This window comes from Python bivittatus, unplaced genomic scaffold, assembly GCF_059951505.1.
Source record: "Python bivittatus isolate LINGU-HERP-01145 unplaced genomic scaffold, Pbiv_v1 ctg000120_np1212, whole genome shotgun sequence".
Classification (NCBI taxonomy): Eukaryota; Metazoa; Chordata; class Lepidosauria; order Squamata; family Pythonidae; genus Python; species Python bivittatus.
Window position 1 is genome coordinate 4,841,433 of NW_028277037.1, and position 17,831 is coordinate 4,859,263.

Below are 17,831 nucleotides of genomic sequence, written 5' to 3' on the forward strand. Positions count from 1 at the left end.
ACATAAAGTGATTTTTTTTTAATCCATTCAATTGTGTCTGATTCTCGGAGACTGCCTGGACAAGTCATATATGTTAGGCAGTCTACAAATAATGCCAAAATAGTATTTTATCTAAGAAAAAACATGAACATTGTCAGCTTTAATATTTTCAAAATTGGAGGAAGTAAACATTTCAGTGGTGAAGGAAAGTGAGCATTTTTGATCTTTTGAAGAGGCTGATGAGAACAATTAGACTGCTCAGAGATTCTGTGGGACATCCTGTCTATGCAAAGCTTAGTTTATCAAATATTTTTTCCATTGTTGACATTCCAGCCTTATTTGTCTTAAAACTCCTATCAAAAAAAGCTCTTGTGAGGGAATGCTGGAAGGAGTATTTTAGAGATTTTGTATGGAAATGGTAGTGATATGTTTGAAAAGTAGAATCAAAACAAATGCTATAAATGTTATTGACCTTGAATGATGTGATGAAAAATGAAAGTTATAAATGCAAGAGTGGGAATGATGTAAAATGGTACAGCTGCATGCCAGAAAGCTGCATGCCATAGACATCCATGGCAACAGTAGTTGAAAGCTGTAGCCATGAGGGCCTTTCTCCAGCAGCTGTTCCTGAAGCAGAAGACACTGGCAATGGTCATTCACACCCTTGTCAACTCATGGGTGGACTATTCTAGTATATTCTGCATTGGATTGCCCCTGAAGATGAGATGAAAAGGGTAATTAGTGCAAATGCAATGGAATGAATGTTAATGGGGACAACCCAATTTTGTCCTGTAACACCAATTCTGCAGGAATTATATGGGTAACTGGCATGTTTCAAGATGCAAGATAAAGTGCTGGTTTGCTTGCAATCTGGTTACCTGCAACACTGCTTAGACCAAATAGAATCTGCCCACGCAAGGTGTACCTGTTGAGTGTACTTGCTGAAAATCCCCCCACCCCCAAAGTGTTACAAGAGGGAAGCCTTTTCTGCAGGAGCTTCCCTCTTGATCAAGTGATTTGCAGCAAATAATAACAGATAGATCATATGATGCCATAAGGAGCATGGAGCTGAAAATGAGTATATTAAAGATCCAGGGGGTTCTGCCTGATGGGGGAAATGGAGTAAGTGACTGCAAGTTATACTATGTGGAAAAAATGTGGAAAAAAAACCCTACAGTAAATTGACCAGTCCATGTATCAGGATAGAAATTTTAAGATACGTGAATTCTGGAAGAAAGGTAATAGGTAATATGCGGTCTACACTGTGTGTCAAATTGTGTAAATATGGCTGTGTGTGATTCTTTTCACTTTGTTTAAATGAAAGTAAAAGTTGGATATGTCAGGAGAAACCAAAGTAAGCTAAATACAGGGGAAGTGAGTATTTAAGAAACACGAAAAACAGCAAGAGACATGGTCAAGAATGAATGGGTCCTGAATGAACACAGACTGTGTTGACCTGTGTGAAAGAGAGATATTGAGGTGGTTTGGTCATGTAGAGATACTGAATGAGGATCAAACTAAAAAACGAATACATGAAGGAAGAGGGAATGGATCAAGAGGAAGGGGAAGGCTGAGAAAAGTTGTGGTTGGATGGAGTTGCTGAGATCCTCACAAAGGAAGAGGTGGGACATTTATGAAACAGAAGGTAATGTGTGTATGAAGCAGCATATGGATGTGATGGAAGCAAGGATGATATGTGAGGACAGAAATATATGGAGAGACAGGGAATGGTGTTGGTGTGAACTAGTTTTAGATATATTTCCTTTTCTCTCTTTAATTCTCTTTAATTTCTTTGGCTTATTATTTCTTCCTCCTTTTCTTTGCTTTGCAGAATATTGCTTGCCCTTAACAGAACAGTGTGATGATGAGGTTGTAGATATGTATCCTTGCAAGGCAAAAAAGGGAAGGAATGTTTCAGGATAAACTGTGAATTGTGGAGAATTGTTTCCCATTAAAATTTTTCTGTGGGCCATAAATTAATGCATTTATTTACTTTTTCCCCCCAGGTGGCACTTCTCAATTAGATTTTGAAAAAGACACTGCCATGGCTGCTCTTATGAATTATTTGGAAGCTGAAGGAGGCCTTGCTGATCCCACCGAGCTAAGTGACATGCAGTGGACTCTTTAGTTTTATACCAGTGGGAAGAAGATAAACATTTTTGATGCACAAAAAATAATCACTCATCCTCAAGTACTGTATTGGTATATTTTAAGGCTTTAATTTCTATTTACAATAACAATATTTACAGTATTAATATTTTTGAAAGACTTTTGCCTTATTTGTAAAGAAATGGCTTTGGCTCCTATGCTGAAGAGATGCAATATTTTTTAAAGATACAGAACCTCAGTTTTATTATTGATGCATAAGTAGACTTTAAACATGCTTTAAACATGGGTATATTTTTACTGAAATCTTTTAAGGGACATTACTGTAAGCAAGAAGCATAGAGATTCTGTTCTGAAATATCTCTGAGGTATTATTTATTTGTGGGTTTTGTTGATTAGATTTCTAATGTTCCTTCAGGAAAATTCTGTGCTTGAGTAAGCTTAGATACTATGTCAGTTCCCATAATAGCTGTAGTCTCTATGCCATGCTGTCTTTCTGTCTGTGAAACCTGTGATCAAGGAACTGGTATGGAATGGTTGTTAAATCAATTCATTATGCTTATCAGAAAAAAATACTTTATTATCTCAGTACAAAATTGCTGCAGGAACACCTGAAAGAACTAATAAATAAGATATCTAATTTGGAGGGGAATGATATATTGTAGGGCTGTGCGGGGCTTTGAAGTACAAATGTAGTTGTCTGCAATTCTTTAAAGCAGCCACATCTTTAAAAACACAGCTGCTCTAAAAAGTTGCAGACGGGCTACGTTCATACTGCTGCATGCTCTGAAAGATGTTTTTGGAATCCAATCAGAAGTGAAGAATAGCCCTGTTTTTATGAAGCACAAGCTAAAAGTTATGATTCATATTGAAAGAATATATATGTGACTGTGTATGTTCTATTAACTATTTATTACAGCATGATGATTGTTTTAAGGAAAAAGAAATGCAAATGTTGACATGGAACTTGGACCACTGAGATGTAGGATCATGGAATGAAAAAAGCCAGAATTAAAAAGTGGGATACTTTTTGACAGTTTAGTTAGGAGAGTCTTAAGGTATAAATTATGGGAGTGCACAGAAGAGAAAATGTGTTTTGTTTTCTATATGAAACAAAGACATTGTGAGTTGGAAATACAGCCAAACTGTTCTGAGCAGGTCTTGGTGGTTCAGAATTTCAGTACTCTGGGATAAGTACCTCCATTTCCATCCACTAGTGGGGCCCTTGCCTTGCTCCCATTTTTCCCATCCAACATATATTTCTGCCAAATACATGTGTTTTTTGTCTGTGTCCAGCCCAGACCCGTTAGTTTGGGCTTTGTGCCCAAACCAACATTTGTTTTGATCTGGGCACAGACTGCCAACAACGGGCTCTTCTGTGCATAGAACATTTTGCACATCCTTACTTCATGTATTAAATTGCACATGCTGAATTGGAGTGGCTCAGTTCTTGAATGTAGGGGTTTTTTTCCAAGTTGCAATATGGACTTTATATCTGTTAAGAGGGGCAATATTTATTAGAAATGTTGAAGAAAATTGTGAAAAAATTATGGTGATTAAACATACTACTTTTACGATGTAATTCTGTCTGTATTGACCAAAAAGTTCCACTGAGTTCAATGAGATTAAGTAATAGATAATTAGCTCTAGGATTACAGCCATGGAGTTCTGATCTAGACTTTCTAGAATGTCCTTCTACAATAAATGAAATGCATTTTCTGTCTCTTGTGTTTGATCACCTGAAAAATATGCTTTTATTAAGTAACATACTAGTGCATTTTGTCATATAAGCACCAACATCTTTTATATTGGCTAAAAATACAAGCTAGACTTTGGGAATTCTTAAGAATGTGTGGATTCGGTTTCTTAGAGCAGTCAATTTCTTAAACATGACCTTGCAAGTAAAACCTATCTACAAATGTCAATTTTTAAAAGTATTAATTACTACTTTATGGAAGACGTTCTTGGAATATAACATTAACGATCAGTAGGTTCATTAAAACTGGTATTAGACTTAAATTATGGTAGGTTTCATGTGAAAGTATGTACACAAAGCTGTCTTTGTATAGTATAAAATTGTTATATACATCGTAATATGTCCATAACCTAGCTATTGAGAACGTGTGTGTCTGTTAAATGGTTGAGCCATTTTTGTTTCTTGTATTTGCAGTTTTTAAAACCATGTTTGCTTTTTCCACATTGTTGATATTGCTGCAAATATATGTGTGTATAGCTGTAAGGTGGGAAGCATCCCCAAGAGCATTTGTTCCTACAGTAATTGTACAGAACAAGCCTTCACCAAGATCTAGATCTGATTTGGGTGTGCAAATAACAGTTGCCAGTTGCCAGGATCACTTTAAAGCAAAGGTATCTTTTGGAACTGCATGTCAGCTGCAGTGGGCAGCCACTCAGGTCATTGAAAAGACACAGCTGCTTTAAAAGGTACCCAACAGGTATTACTTTCACACCCCTGCAAATGCTAAATCACATTTCACCTTTCAAAGCTGGACCTCTACAGAACTCTAATAGGGAAAAAAGGAAGCTAAATAATTACTTTAAACAGCCACTAGATGTCTAGTTACTTCTGTTCTACAGCAAAATGTAGATTGTCTTGCAACAGTTGTATGGCAGAGCATGTATTATAGTATATGGGCAATTACAGTACAGAAATGCCAAAGTATAAGTTATGAATCGTTGGAGAACGTTCAGGAGAACCTATTTTTTCCATTGTTTTTTGCTTTTCCCTTTTTAAACAGAATACTGCATGTATCAAACATACTATAAAAACTGCATGTATCAAATCTTGTTGACACAATAAGGATGACTGTAGCTCATAATCATTGAGGAAGTAAGGCCTATAAGAAGTGTTTACCTTCTTAAGGCATGTTATCACTTCTGTCACCCATTTTCCAAGGAAAATAAAATAAAATAAAATAAAATAAAAACAGGAGCAAAGTACTGATTCAGGAAGGAAATATGTTACAATGAATTTTTGCCCATCATTGTCTGAGGTAATTGGTTACCAGTGGGGATATCCACTGGGCGGTCAAAAAAAGTCAAGATAATGCCCTGCACCATGGAAGTGTCTTGACTCTGATCCTCTGGCGAGGCTGCCAAATCAGAATTGTATACAAATGATCATAGACTGAGCCCTCTCTGTGTGTGCCTTTGAGTCATTGTTGACGCCTGGTGACTGCCTGGAGAAGTCCCTGCAGTTTTCTTGGCAAGATTTTTTGGAAGTGGTTTGCCATTGCCTCCTTCCTAGGGCTGAGAGAGAGTGACTGGCCCAAGGTCACCCACCCAGCTGGCTTCATACCTAGACCATGGTCTCCTGGTTTCTAGCCTGGTGCCTTAACCACTACACCAAACTGGTTCTCAAGTCAACTAAGCTGCAGTCATAATCAATTCAATGGGTTTGCTTTGTTCTCTTAATATTTAGTTAGATAACAAAACTTGAAATGGGAAGATGTGATTTTATAATAGGTTAATATGGAAACGCCTATTAATGGGTCTCTTCCTGCCCTACTGACCTGAATATTTATTGGCTTCAGGTGTATCAAATGTTTAACAGACGGGTCATAAGAGGAACCCTAATGCACATTAGAAATGTGTCCACTCTGAAAGACTATGTGGAGTCTATAAACTTTTTGTTGTTCCAGCTTACTTAGTGTAATGTTTTCTGTGAGCATCAGGTACAGTTTATCTGTTCATTTGCTCAATTATTGTTTTTCCTTATATGTATCAGTTGAAAAGCACACTGATTTTTCTTTTCACTAATTTCAGTTTCTACTTCTCAGTGTATATTTTTTATATTTATGCTAATAGATAAAATTAAAGTCTATTTATACAAAAATGTCCTTCCAATGCATTTCTTATTAACTGAGTATTTTATATTGCATATAAACAGGCGTGAAGTTCCTTGAGGTATGAGTTTATACTGTTTTTCTGCTGAAGCATGCATAGGTTGTAGATTTAGATTTCAAAAAGTTATCTATTTTCTTTATGTTTCTCATGTTTGATCAATTATCAGTCTTGGCCATTCTCTTGCTTATAAAGCAGGGATGTGTACCTTTTCCCCTTGACTTTTGAGTATGCACCCCAAAAAGCTGTGAGACAAGCATTAAATTTGATTTAATTACGTTTGATTGACTGATTACATGCCATCAGGTCAGTGTTGACTCTTAGTGACAACATAGACTTTCTGCAAGAGGATCTGATCCCAACTTCCAATGGTGTCCCCATCACCACTGTAGCTGGGTCTACCCACCTTGCTGCTGATTGTCCTCTTCTTCTCTTTCCTTCCACCTTTCCCAGCATTATAGACTTTTCCAGAGAGCTGGGTCATTGCATAATATGTCCAAAATAGGATAATTTGAACCTGTAAATTCATTTATATTTACATGTACATTTAATTAAATTTAAATAGAGTTAATCTGACAATTCTGCAGTCATACCTGTAAGAATATTTGGAAGTCTCTAGGGAACATGTCCAGGATTTTAAGGGGAGTTCTTTAAATACTATGAAATACCAGTGCTTATACATCATGGAAAAATGTGTGTACAAACACTTCAGAATTTCAGTAACTGTTATCTGGCACACAGAAAAATACTGTTCAGAGACAACAAAATATATGGGATATGTGTTATGAATAGGACGGCATTAGGTTAAGTTAGGGAACAGCATTTCATACTGAATGGAGATCAGAGATCCACTCTAGCTCTGACCTATCTTTACCATTTCATTACAGATTTTCCAGGAATAATCAGTGTGGAATTTAAGTTAAAAGCCAGACTTGAAACCCTGGAGTTCCATTCATTGGTCATTCATTGAATTCATTGGTGATTCATTGAATCAGCTGATACCGGAAGTACTGTACCTGTGTCATCTTTTGATTTGTAGCTAGAGTGCAAGACTATCTTGCTTCTGTACAACTTACTTCTTAGAGGTGGAATTAGAACTAGTCCATTTTATCTATTGTCGACAGTTATTTCCTACTTTCCCTGTATGGTGCATTATTTCCTACACAAATGACACTTAACAAGGCAGACATACATTCCTTAGTAATTTCACTGTAACTGAAGAATACTGGCTCATGAAACATTGGCATCCATTTCTTTGAAACTAGAGAAGTCAATTTTATTGACATTTATTAATGAGATACAAACTGCTAGGTAACAGTTGCTTGAAGGATAGCAATGGTTTAACCATACTGTGCCTGAGCAGTTTAATGATAATCTAAAGTTGAGAGCATTCTTTACAAAACACATTTTCATATAACAGACTCATTGATTCAAAGTGTCAAGAACAGCTGTCCTCTGCAATAATCATGGTGTCTTCAAGAGATATCATGTGTGTCATGATGTCATAATCTGCATCCTTCACACGATGACATCATGGAGCAATGTGACATCATTGTGGCATCGACTGGAAGCCGATGGCTATGATCTCTTAAGATTTGAAATTTAAAGAGAAATCATGTTTTTTCTGTGCAACAGAGATTGGCAGCACAGTTTTGAAATGATTTACACTATCATAAGGTAACGTTTGTGAAAATATTGCTCAACTTACATCCTGCTTGCTAAAGATCTGTGAAGAATATCTGCACTAACCAAGAAATAATGTGTTGGATTTCATAGAAACTACAGATCAAATCATAGTAAGAAATCTAGTTTAATGGCATGTTTGGACAGACACTGGTCTGAAGGAATTAAATAATAGGCACGTTTACAAAAACTGCTTTAGCTTATTTTTGTTTTATTTTATTTATTTTATTTATTATTGAATTAACATGCTGCCCATCTCCCCCAGAGGGTGACTCTGGGAGGCTTTAGTTTGGTAAATATTAAATACTGGTGTTACAGGCATCTAATAGTATCTGAACCATAGTAAGAACTGTTCTATGCATATGGTTTCTTTTTTATTATTTATTTAGAGACACATTAATACTGATTTTTTTTCTTTTTCTCAGTTGAAGTAATGAGATTGTATTTCCTTTAGCCAAAATGGAATTAACGAATAGGAAGTAGCCTTCTATCTCAGAATTGAAACCCCTGATAGAGGAGAGAAGGTAAAACAAATTTTGTGTCAGTCAGTTTAATAAGAAGTTGGAATAAGAATTTTGAAAGCAAGCATCATCCTAAAGCCGTGTTTTTCAACCTTGGCGACCTGAAGATGTGTGGACTTCAACTCCCAGAATTCCCCAGCCAGCCTGGCTGGCTGGGGTATTCTGGGAGTTGAAGTCCACACATTTTCAAGTCGTCAAGGTTGAGAAACACTGTCCTAGAGTGAGAAGTTGGGGATAGTAAAGTGTATATATATACTATAATAGTTTAAAATATAATGACTATAAGTGTAATAAAGGCAGCAGCCCTGTGTGTGATGGAATTGTTCTGTTTGACACATTCATTCTGTAAGTGCACTGAATTACCCTGTGGACATAAGAAAAACATGCTTAAACGTAGAAATCATTTTTTTTATGGAGAAGTGTATTAATAATTTGATTCATTCCCTCCACTCAAACATCTGCAATTCCCCAAGTGCGGAAGGACACTAGACATCCTCCATAAACAAAGAAATGTATAAATAAACTAGAAATATATACTAAAAACAAACATTCATCCCATCTTACATGTACTTCTATAAGAGTAAGGAAGAAGGAAGAAAAGAATTGCTGGATGTATTAAAAACTTGCCTGGGATTCCCAAGACGCATCAATAAACAGAGAAAGTACAACACAAAGTTACAATATTACAGTAGACCATGTATCCTGATCTTGATGTCTTTAATGGAATTACTGGAAGAACAAAAGAAACCTTTTATTTGTTTATGTAGAGTCTTGAATAATGGCTGTCTGAAAACTACTGTATTCATATTTTTTAGTTCCCATGCAGTTTTTAAAAAGAAAAGTATACACCTTTTTTTCCAGGAAGAATGCTTTCAGATATGAAGTGCTTTTTGGAAAACTAAGCTCAGCTTACAATCGTCCTTGTTGTGATGGAGTCTTCCTTTGAAGGTTGAGGTCAGATTACTATGTAACCAAGGTGGGAGCAAAAATCTTTCCAAATACAGCACATGTTGATTCATATGGCAAGGTTAGCGTTTGCTCCACCCCTAGTAAAATAGAGTGTTGACATTTCCTAAAGGCAAGTGAGGAAGGATGGCTTCTCTACTTTTAAATGAAAATGTTCTATTTTGAAAGGAGAAATAAAGGGCAGATCACAACCAAGTTCAGCCTAGGATACTTTTTAAAATTCCAGTTTAATGCTACAAAGGTAAAGGAAATGAAACTGGCTTTCATTCAGTATTTGTGGATGAGTATATCACTGTACACAGTATTGCTATCTGCTAAAAGGTCCAAGGGACATAAAGTGGAAAACCCCAAATACTTATTGTTCCAATAGTAAAGAAAGTGAATATAATAACTGGTAACTTTCTGCTGTACAGTAGAATCCAAAATGGCCTGCTTGAGATGCTGTCACCCTTAATCTTTTCCTAAAGCCTGCTGGCAGTCTAGATATGATATAAACTCCATAAAAGGCATATCACAAAGGTGTTCATGGCAGTAGGATTTGCCAGGCCACATGAGTCTTCATCTGGTATGACCTACCTAAACCACTGTTGGCCCTTAAATTTGTTAAAGATATAAGTACAGGTATAGAATCTGCATTGTTTACAGCAGTGTTGTCCAAACTTGGCCACTTTAAGATGAGTGGACTTCAACTCCCAGAATTCCCCAGCCAGCCATGAGTGGGGAATTCTGGGAGTTGAAGTCCACTCATCTTAAAGTGGCCAAGTTTGGACAACACTGGGCTAGAAGTATGCACATTATGATCGGATTGTCCATTTTTCAAGGAAATAAACATCCTGTTGGTTAAAATTGTATTATGGGTTTTTCTATAAATGAATAGTGTAATAAAATGCCTTTTAAAGGCTTTTGTATGCTTTGACCATTTCAGTTTAAATGTCTGATTTATGGCATTTAAAGAATTTTAACTTTATTGAGTGCAAAAGTATATGAGCATTTTAAAGCATTTATATATACGTGTATATTCATGTGTGTGTGTATGTATGAAATTCATATTATATAGTATTTTATTTGTCTTGAACAATTCTTAGAAAATGATACCCCCCCCCCCAAAAAAACCAGCCTAATGGTTAATCATTATGCTGCAATTTTCCATGCATTTAATTGGAAGTAAATTACATGAAGAAATGTTCTGCTTGAATAGACTTTCCCTCCCTAATAATTATTAGCTAGATAGGTTGGTTTTTCCAAACTTACTTTCTGGAGAATTGCGGACTCTGTGTCCAACTGTTATTTAGACATCAATCATGTCTTCCTTCCAATCTGATGTGCATTTTTCCATGCAGGACTTTTCTTAAGCTTAAAGACACCTAACCCAGGTAGAGTTTATATGGAATTTCATGTGCAGAACAGCTGTTTTATTTGACTTAAGGTACTCCTGGTACCTCATGCGGTTTTCTTTCTTACATGATGGAAGTGGCTTGCCATTGCTTTCTTCTGGGATACTTCTATTTCCCAAGGTAGCTTACAACCCTGGAATTTTTGGTGGTCCCCCATCTAAGTATTAACCAGGTCCAATCCTTTTTAGTTTTGTCAAGGTCAATCTAGGACACCTTCTTTAACTTTCTAAAAATACCTAAATGTATATCACTTATATTCTGAATAGGCTAATGCCTTCTTCACACCTTTCGTTGATTTAGTTTTATGTCATTTTTATACATACTTTTTAATTGTTTGATCTGTTTTAATGTTTGTTGGTTTGGTCTTGGAGTGTAAAGCAGTAAAAAATAAGTATTGTCAAGAAATTTGAATGTATGAATATATTATCTCTTTCAAGGTTAAGACATCTTCAAATGATTGTTTGTACAGAAATCATCTTTACTTTGGTTTCCAGGAAAAAAACAACAACTATCTTGGTATACAAGTTTAGCCAACCAGATTGGGGAAAACAAATAAGGGACCCAAATTACATTTTAGTTACAGGCTATCAAAAAGCTACATTCTGAGAGTTGGGCCTTTCATAGAACCTTTTGGAAGGAACTTGTGCTGAAACAAAAAATCATGCCAGTATGGTGAAATTCTCAACATCTTATTAAATACCAGTGAGATTCCAACTTAACCATGTCAGATTCCACTCTGGGGATTGAGACATAAAATTTAGAATTTGCTTGCTTTACTTTGTATAAATCAAAATTCATAGCTGTATTTGAATTTCAAAGGGGACATTTCTGGTTTCCATGTTCTGACTTGTTTGGCTATATCAGCTATTGCTTTTGTGGGTTAAATTTGGTTGGTCTCTTGGTAGGAAATGATATGGATCCTTGTTAAGTCTCAGTCTGATTTGCTAGATGAGCGTTGACCTACTGTCTATGTATATATGAGAAAATGACTTCTATGGTAGTATGAAATATCCTAATTTAACCCATTCCCAGAAGTGAATCAAAAGGATTGCCAAGCCAAACCATTTTAGCTTTTCTCCTTGTGTCAATTGTCTTGTATACTTTCCCTGTAAATTCTTTGGACAGACTAGGGACCACATTCACACTTAGCCAAATTTATTCTGTTATCTTCAGAATTACATAATCAGGTGTGGAGGGAAGAATTTGTTGGCAAATGCTGCATTTCAGCTGGTGCCGAGTAAACAGAAGAGGAGGACTAGATCTTCAGATCTTCATGGACAATTGTAAATCAACCTGTTTCATGAGCCAAGGATGAATAAATAAAGATAGCAAATGAACTGGTATCTGAATGCTGCAGCAAGAGGAGATGCTGTTTGAACATCTGCAAAAAATAAATTGGATTTTGTAGACAAGTTTGAGGTGTGTTGATAGGGGGGCTTGGTTTCTGTTGCCAATCCCTGCCTTATTATGATGGATTACTTAAGTAGTCTTTCTATATCATTTCCAACATCACCATATCTCAAAGCAATTTACTGTACAGTACTATAAACATTGAAATGCAATAATACATCAGAATAGTAGAAAGCATATTCATTAAAGAGGTGGGGAAAAGTAAACCATTTATTCATCTGAGATACAATTGTATGTGCCTCATATTTTAAGGAGGTGACTGCAAGTACCTGCCTGGAGCAAATCCATGTTCAATGATGGGATGTTGCTGGTGCAGTTCTTGACGTGTACAGCAGAACCTTCTCTGATGCCCAGTCAACTAGGTCTGCAATCATAATGATGGTCCATCAGATCCCCCTGTTCCAAAGATGACTTTGACTTACAGCTTAAGTCAAAGGAAAACCTTGAACATACCTTGGTAGCTAATTGACAACTATTGTACTTGTTTCAGCAGCAGCAGTATAACATGCACAGCTGAGTGCCCCACTTAACAACTTGGCCACCGCATTCGGCACTTCGCAAGTACAAGGACAATTTCATATACAGTGGATTATTATAAGCTAAATGTGAGGTATGAACAACTGTAGTTAAGCTATCCCTAATTAGAAAAGGGCATTGATGGTATACCAGCCAAACATGGCAATTGGACATCAAGATGTAGAATGTCACTGGGGCTTCTGCTTGCAATGTTGAATGACTCTAGAAGAACCCCAATTTATTTCTGAAGGAGAACACCAAATGTATTTCACCTCATGTTGAACAGAGAAATCCCCCAATACCCATATCTGAACCATCCACCCATTACATGACTTGTCCAGATTCAACCTCAGTTAATTGACTCTCATCACTGCATCCAGACCCTAGTTAAAAATATGCACAGCATCTCTTGATTCCAATGTTTTGGAGATCTATAGATAATTATATAATCAGTATATTGATAGCATCGAACTGCAAAATGTTGATGGCTGCCCTCAGTGGTTTCACAGAGGCATTAAATAGCTTTGGAGAGAAAATGGATTTTAGCATCCAACAGTTGCCGTGGTTCAGAAGCAGGATCAACAGAGTCACCCTTTACCTGTCTATCCTAAAACTAGACCGAGACTGGAAAGGGGTTGAGGTAATGAGTGTCCTCTAAGAATATCTGTAGCTGCACAGATACCACCCCTTGAAACATTTTGCATTAAAAGGTAGTTCTAACTGGATTATAGTTGCTATAATCTTCTGGATCCAGGGCTGACTGAGGGTGGGTGAGCCATCACTTACCTTCCTTCCATCCATTTTTATGTACATTAAGGACTGTGGCACCATTCTATCATGCAAAGATGAATTCACTATTCCCTGGAACCACTCTCAACTCCCTTTTGGTAGCTCAAATAAGTCAAGCAGAGCAGAGGTCAGGAGAGCATGTGTGCAGCTACAAGCATCTTACTTGTGTCATCAAGCCTTAACAGTTAAGCAATACAATACAACTAGACCAGATGGCGCACTGGATGTGTCAGTATGTACTTAACAAATGTGGTATTTAAATCATTATGAAGACAAGCTATTTTTATCTTTGCCAATCTGCCACAACAATGCTTTAGGGACTCTAATATCATGCTTTCTGGGTAGATGACAATAAATCTTTGACCATAGCAAAGAATTCTGCTTGAAGATGCATGAGGTTTGCAAAAAGCCTTTTTGGTAGCTTCATTGTCTACAGTAGAGATGGCTGTGTGAACTAACATGTCTGGACAACCCACTGATGAGTTTCACACCAATTCAGTATTGGTCTCTTGGTCTGTTTCATTGTCCAGCATCCTCACAAAACCAGGGTCATTCTGTTTTCAGAATGTACTTCATTAAAGGTCTGAAGGGGAGCATGGGCTCTGATTTCTGGAAATTCCAGAATCTATCAGATCATATAAGCCTTTGGAGCAGAATCTTCCACCCCTGCAGGAGGAAAATGATTCCCTAAGTAAGACTGAACTTCACCAGATGGTAGTTTGACCAGGACATCATAATTGTAACTCTGAAATATCCAAGCCACTTGCCTCACATCCCAAGGTGAAATTAACTTGAGGGTATGTCCTGCCCTAAGTGTTAGGGGTTCTATGGATGGCATCAAGAGAAACAGGCTCCTAGTCCTTGTGTGTTGGGGTTTATTTAATAAATAATGGCTAAACCGTCTTCCTCAACCTTGTATCTTCCAGATGTGTGGGAACTACAGCTCCTAAAATTCCCATGCAGTATAATCAAAGTCTGGCTGGGAATTCTGGGTACATATCAATACATTTGGAGAACATCAGGATGCAGGAAGCCTGAACGAAGAAGTATGTGAGGATGTTTTTATTTATGGAGCTGCAGGACCACCATTTCTACAGTGCTAAAAAAGACCAGTTGCTTTTTCAAATGTCAGAATATAGCAGATCTGTACTGATTCCAAGCATCCTGCTATTTCTGAAATGCAAACAAAACCAAGAGATGGAAAAACAAAGATGAATAGATGGAGAGGAAATGAGTACTGAACAGAAATGAAGATCTATCACCACATTCTGTTTTTAATCATTGGACTGAAGTGAGATGAATTTTTGCAAACTTGTTTTGATACATTTCAGGTTTATTTTGGGGCTTGCTTCAAATTCTCCAAGCTCCTTTGATGTCCTGCTTCCTGATGAACAGAGAAGAGTTTGGTTGTGCAATGTGGCATTAAAAGGGGAATACGTTATTCCTTTTCTGGTGTGTGTAAAGTAAGGAAAGTTTAATTTAAAAGGTTAGGATATAGGGTTATATGTCAGGGATAAGATGGTGTCGTCCTTTTCTGTGGCTTAGTGTCAGGCCTAGCCCAAGGAACTCCAAGAGACAGTGCAAATTCAGTCCAGTTATGTTTATTAGCTACAATCTCTAGCAAGAATCTTCCCAGACTGAAACCCCAGATCCCAAAGTCAGCCAGCCACAACAGTGTGAATTCCTCAGGGAGGTGCCAATCTCATCCTCTTGTTCCTCCCACGCTCTTCTGGCTAGCTAAGAAAATGTTTATCTCCCTGATAATTCCATTCCATCACACTTAGAATCATCTGACTAGAATGAATTCAGCTTCAGTGAATTGAAATGGCCTGGAATTGGACACTGTCAGTCGTAAAGAAATCACACTGTTTACTACTCAGGACTCCAGAAACAAAGAATATAGCAAAGACAGTACTAGGATACAGTGCAGCCAATGGCCAAATAATGCCAATTAGAATCTCCAGACAACCTTTTAATATGATGGTTTTCCAAGTTTATGCTCCAACCAAGTTAATGCAGAAAAATAGGTTTGTGGTCAAATTCAATCTGACATCAAAAGAACATGCGAGCAAGAATACGGGCTGTTTGTGGCTGGAGAGTGGAATGCCAGAGTTGGAAATAATGAAGAAAATGTAATTGGACTGTATGGCACTATGGAGTGCGGATAGGTGGGTGGGTGTTGTGAGGTGGCAGGTGGGTGCCATGGGCAGGTGCTATGGAGTGTGGGTGGGTAGGTGAGTGCCACGGGAAGGCACTACAGAATGCAGAAAGGTGCATGGGTGCTACCGGCAGGTGGACAGGTGTTGTAGGCAGGCAGCACAGAGCGTGGATGTGTGTGTGAGTAAGTAGATGCTGCAGACAGAACCTGAACAAGGGGCGTCACTGGGAAACAATGGAAATTTGGTATCCCCTCTCCCCTTCTTGTTCCACTGGTTTGCAAAACTATCCGCCTTGCTGCCAGAGAATACATTATTTCCCAGGCGACTTTCCGTGGCTAAGTGTGGTTTTGTTCTTGCCTGAAGTTCTTGCTGGGTGAGAGCCAGACATGAGTGCCTGGATGCTTGGATTTTCAAAAGCATCCTTTCAGTGCTACTTGTCCCTGATTGTTTTGTTTCTGTTTTTGGTCAGAATCTGAAGGTCAGCTTCTTGGAAGGAATTTCAAGGCAAATAATCAGGACCCTCAGATATTTCAGTTGCAGTAAAGGAGATTTCAGTGCCTGACACAGGTTTGTCTTTTTAAGACTGTGGAGTCCTTGGGGTTCTCTGAGCTTGGTTGTTTTCTTGCAAACGTTTCATTACCCAGCTAGGTAACATCTTCAGTGCTCGAAGAGAGTGGGGTTTGCTCTCTGTTTATATCCAGTGGCATGCCCTGCCAGTGTTGGTGGGGGTGGGGTTTTTGTTTTGTTCTATTTTTCTCCTCTGGTAGTTCCTTGATTAAGGTATTATTTACTGCTTGTATGTCTGGTGGTAATCTTGGTGTTAATCTCTGCTTATCTGGGGGATGATTGCTGGTGAGGAGATGTTCTGACCTTTTGTTTCTCTTTCTATTGTCTCTTTTGAATAGTGTGTAGATGCTGTTTATTTCTATGTGCCTGTTGATGGCTGCCTTGTCTGAATGCCAAGCTTCCAAGAATTCCCTTGCATTTTAAAGATTGCTTGGAGGCTGGCAAGTCATTGTCATGGTTTCTGAATCTGGCATACAAAAAAGAACATCGAACCATTCCAAACAATGAACGAAACTATAAGGAATGGAATAGCAGAGATTTTATTTAAAAGGCCTACAACCCAGTGTTCAAATAACTTGCCCAACATTTCCATTCAGTGCTATTGAGAAATGGAAGAGAGATGCTAAAATCTGGAAACCCGTCACTGAACATTTGGAGATACAAACTGTAGCCTTTAAACTTGCATGAGTTTATGTTCAGATATGAAGTCATGTAGTTTAGGATAATGATAGCAATGTCTGTTTCCCAAATTAATGTGCAGTACCTACAGTCCAACAGCTTATATGTCATACCATTGTAGGAAATAATCTTAGTATATCAGCTTTGACCTTGTATTGATTTGCTAGAACTGACTCTCCATCCTTAGACTGACTCTGGACCCTGCTTCTGAGTTATAGAATCTGCTTGATGTTTCAAACTTTGTTTAAACTTCACACATGACTCCTGGATTGGCACTGGGCTCTGTTTTCAGAAGCACGTGTTTCATAAAAGGCACACATGTTTCAAAATGCCCTCCCCTCTACAGAGGAACTGGTTGATTTCAAAACAGTTTAGGCTGGATCCTGGTTTGGACATTGCGCAACAATAGATTTTGAAAATAAAAATACAGTTCTTTATCAGAAAAGACCTGGACTGCAGAGAGTTTGGGAAAATAAAATTCTATTTTGCATCCAAAAATCTCTGGATTAGGGAAATAAGAATTTTGGAGAGTAAAAATTCGGCTTCATGCCAGAAAAGCCCAGTTGGAGTAATAAGCAATTCTACATAAGGGCTCTAGACTTCTTGACTTCACACCTCTACCACTAACCTGGACTGCACTACCTCTCCTGGCATGTCAGTAGCCAGTGGTTGTGTGTGCGTGTGCGTGTGTGTGCATGTAGTATATGCTGGCTTCCCCTCCCCCCTGCTATGATGACTCCCAGATGAGTGCTTCTTCATTTGTCTCACATGATTGAGTAAATGAGAAAGGAAGGAGAGAGGTGCAAATTTACAAAATTAATCAAGATACATCCAGACTCACTGGATTGGGTAGTATAAAAATAGTTGAAATCAATAAATTTATCATGAATCACCACATGCAGTTGATGTTCAAACAGTGTATGGCAGCATGATGTCATCAGGAGGGTCTGTCTTCAGTCATTGGGATTTTCTCAGGGTTGATTCTGGGGTGGCATGATACCACCTAAATTGTGACTATCTCAGCCAAACAAGCAAGACTTTGCAAATAAGATTCCACTCTGTGTAAAACTCATGTGGATCATGGAATTTGTGTCTTATGTACTTGCAGTAGGCCATATTTGTTGATTGATTTATTAGATTTATATAATGGCCCATCTCACAGGTGGCTCACAACAATTAAAAACAGGAATAAAACACAATAA

At 37.7% G+C, this 17,831-nt stretch overlaps 1 protein-coding gene across 2 annotated transcripts in view; it reads left to right on the plus strand.

The window, feature by feature from the left end:
• Positions 1 to 3,662, plus strand: part of BMAL2 (basic helix-loop-helix ARNT like 2) — a 35,590-nt gene extending 31,928 nt beyond the window's left edge. For both annotated transcript variants that reach the window (XM_088134880.1, XM_088134879.1), the window contains one exon: positions 1,986 to 3,662. In XM_088134880.1, coding sequence (XP_087991006.1) covers positions 1,986 to 2,107 — 122 coding nt within the window. In that variant the 3' untranslated portion in view covers positions 2,108 to 3,662. The remainder of the gene's footprint in view (positions 1 to 1,985) is intronic.
• Positions 3,663 to 17,831: the final 14,169 nt, after the last annotated feature.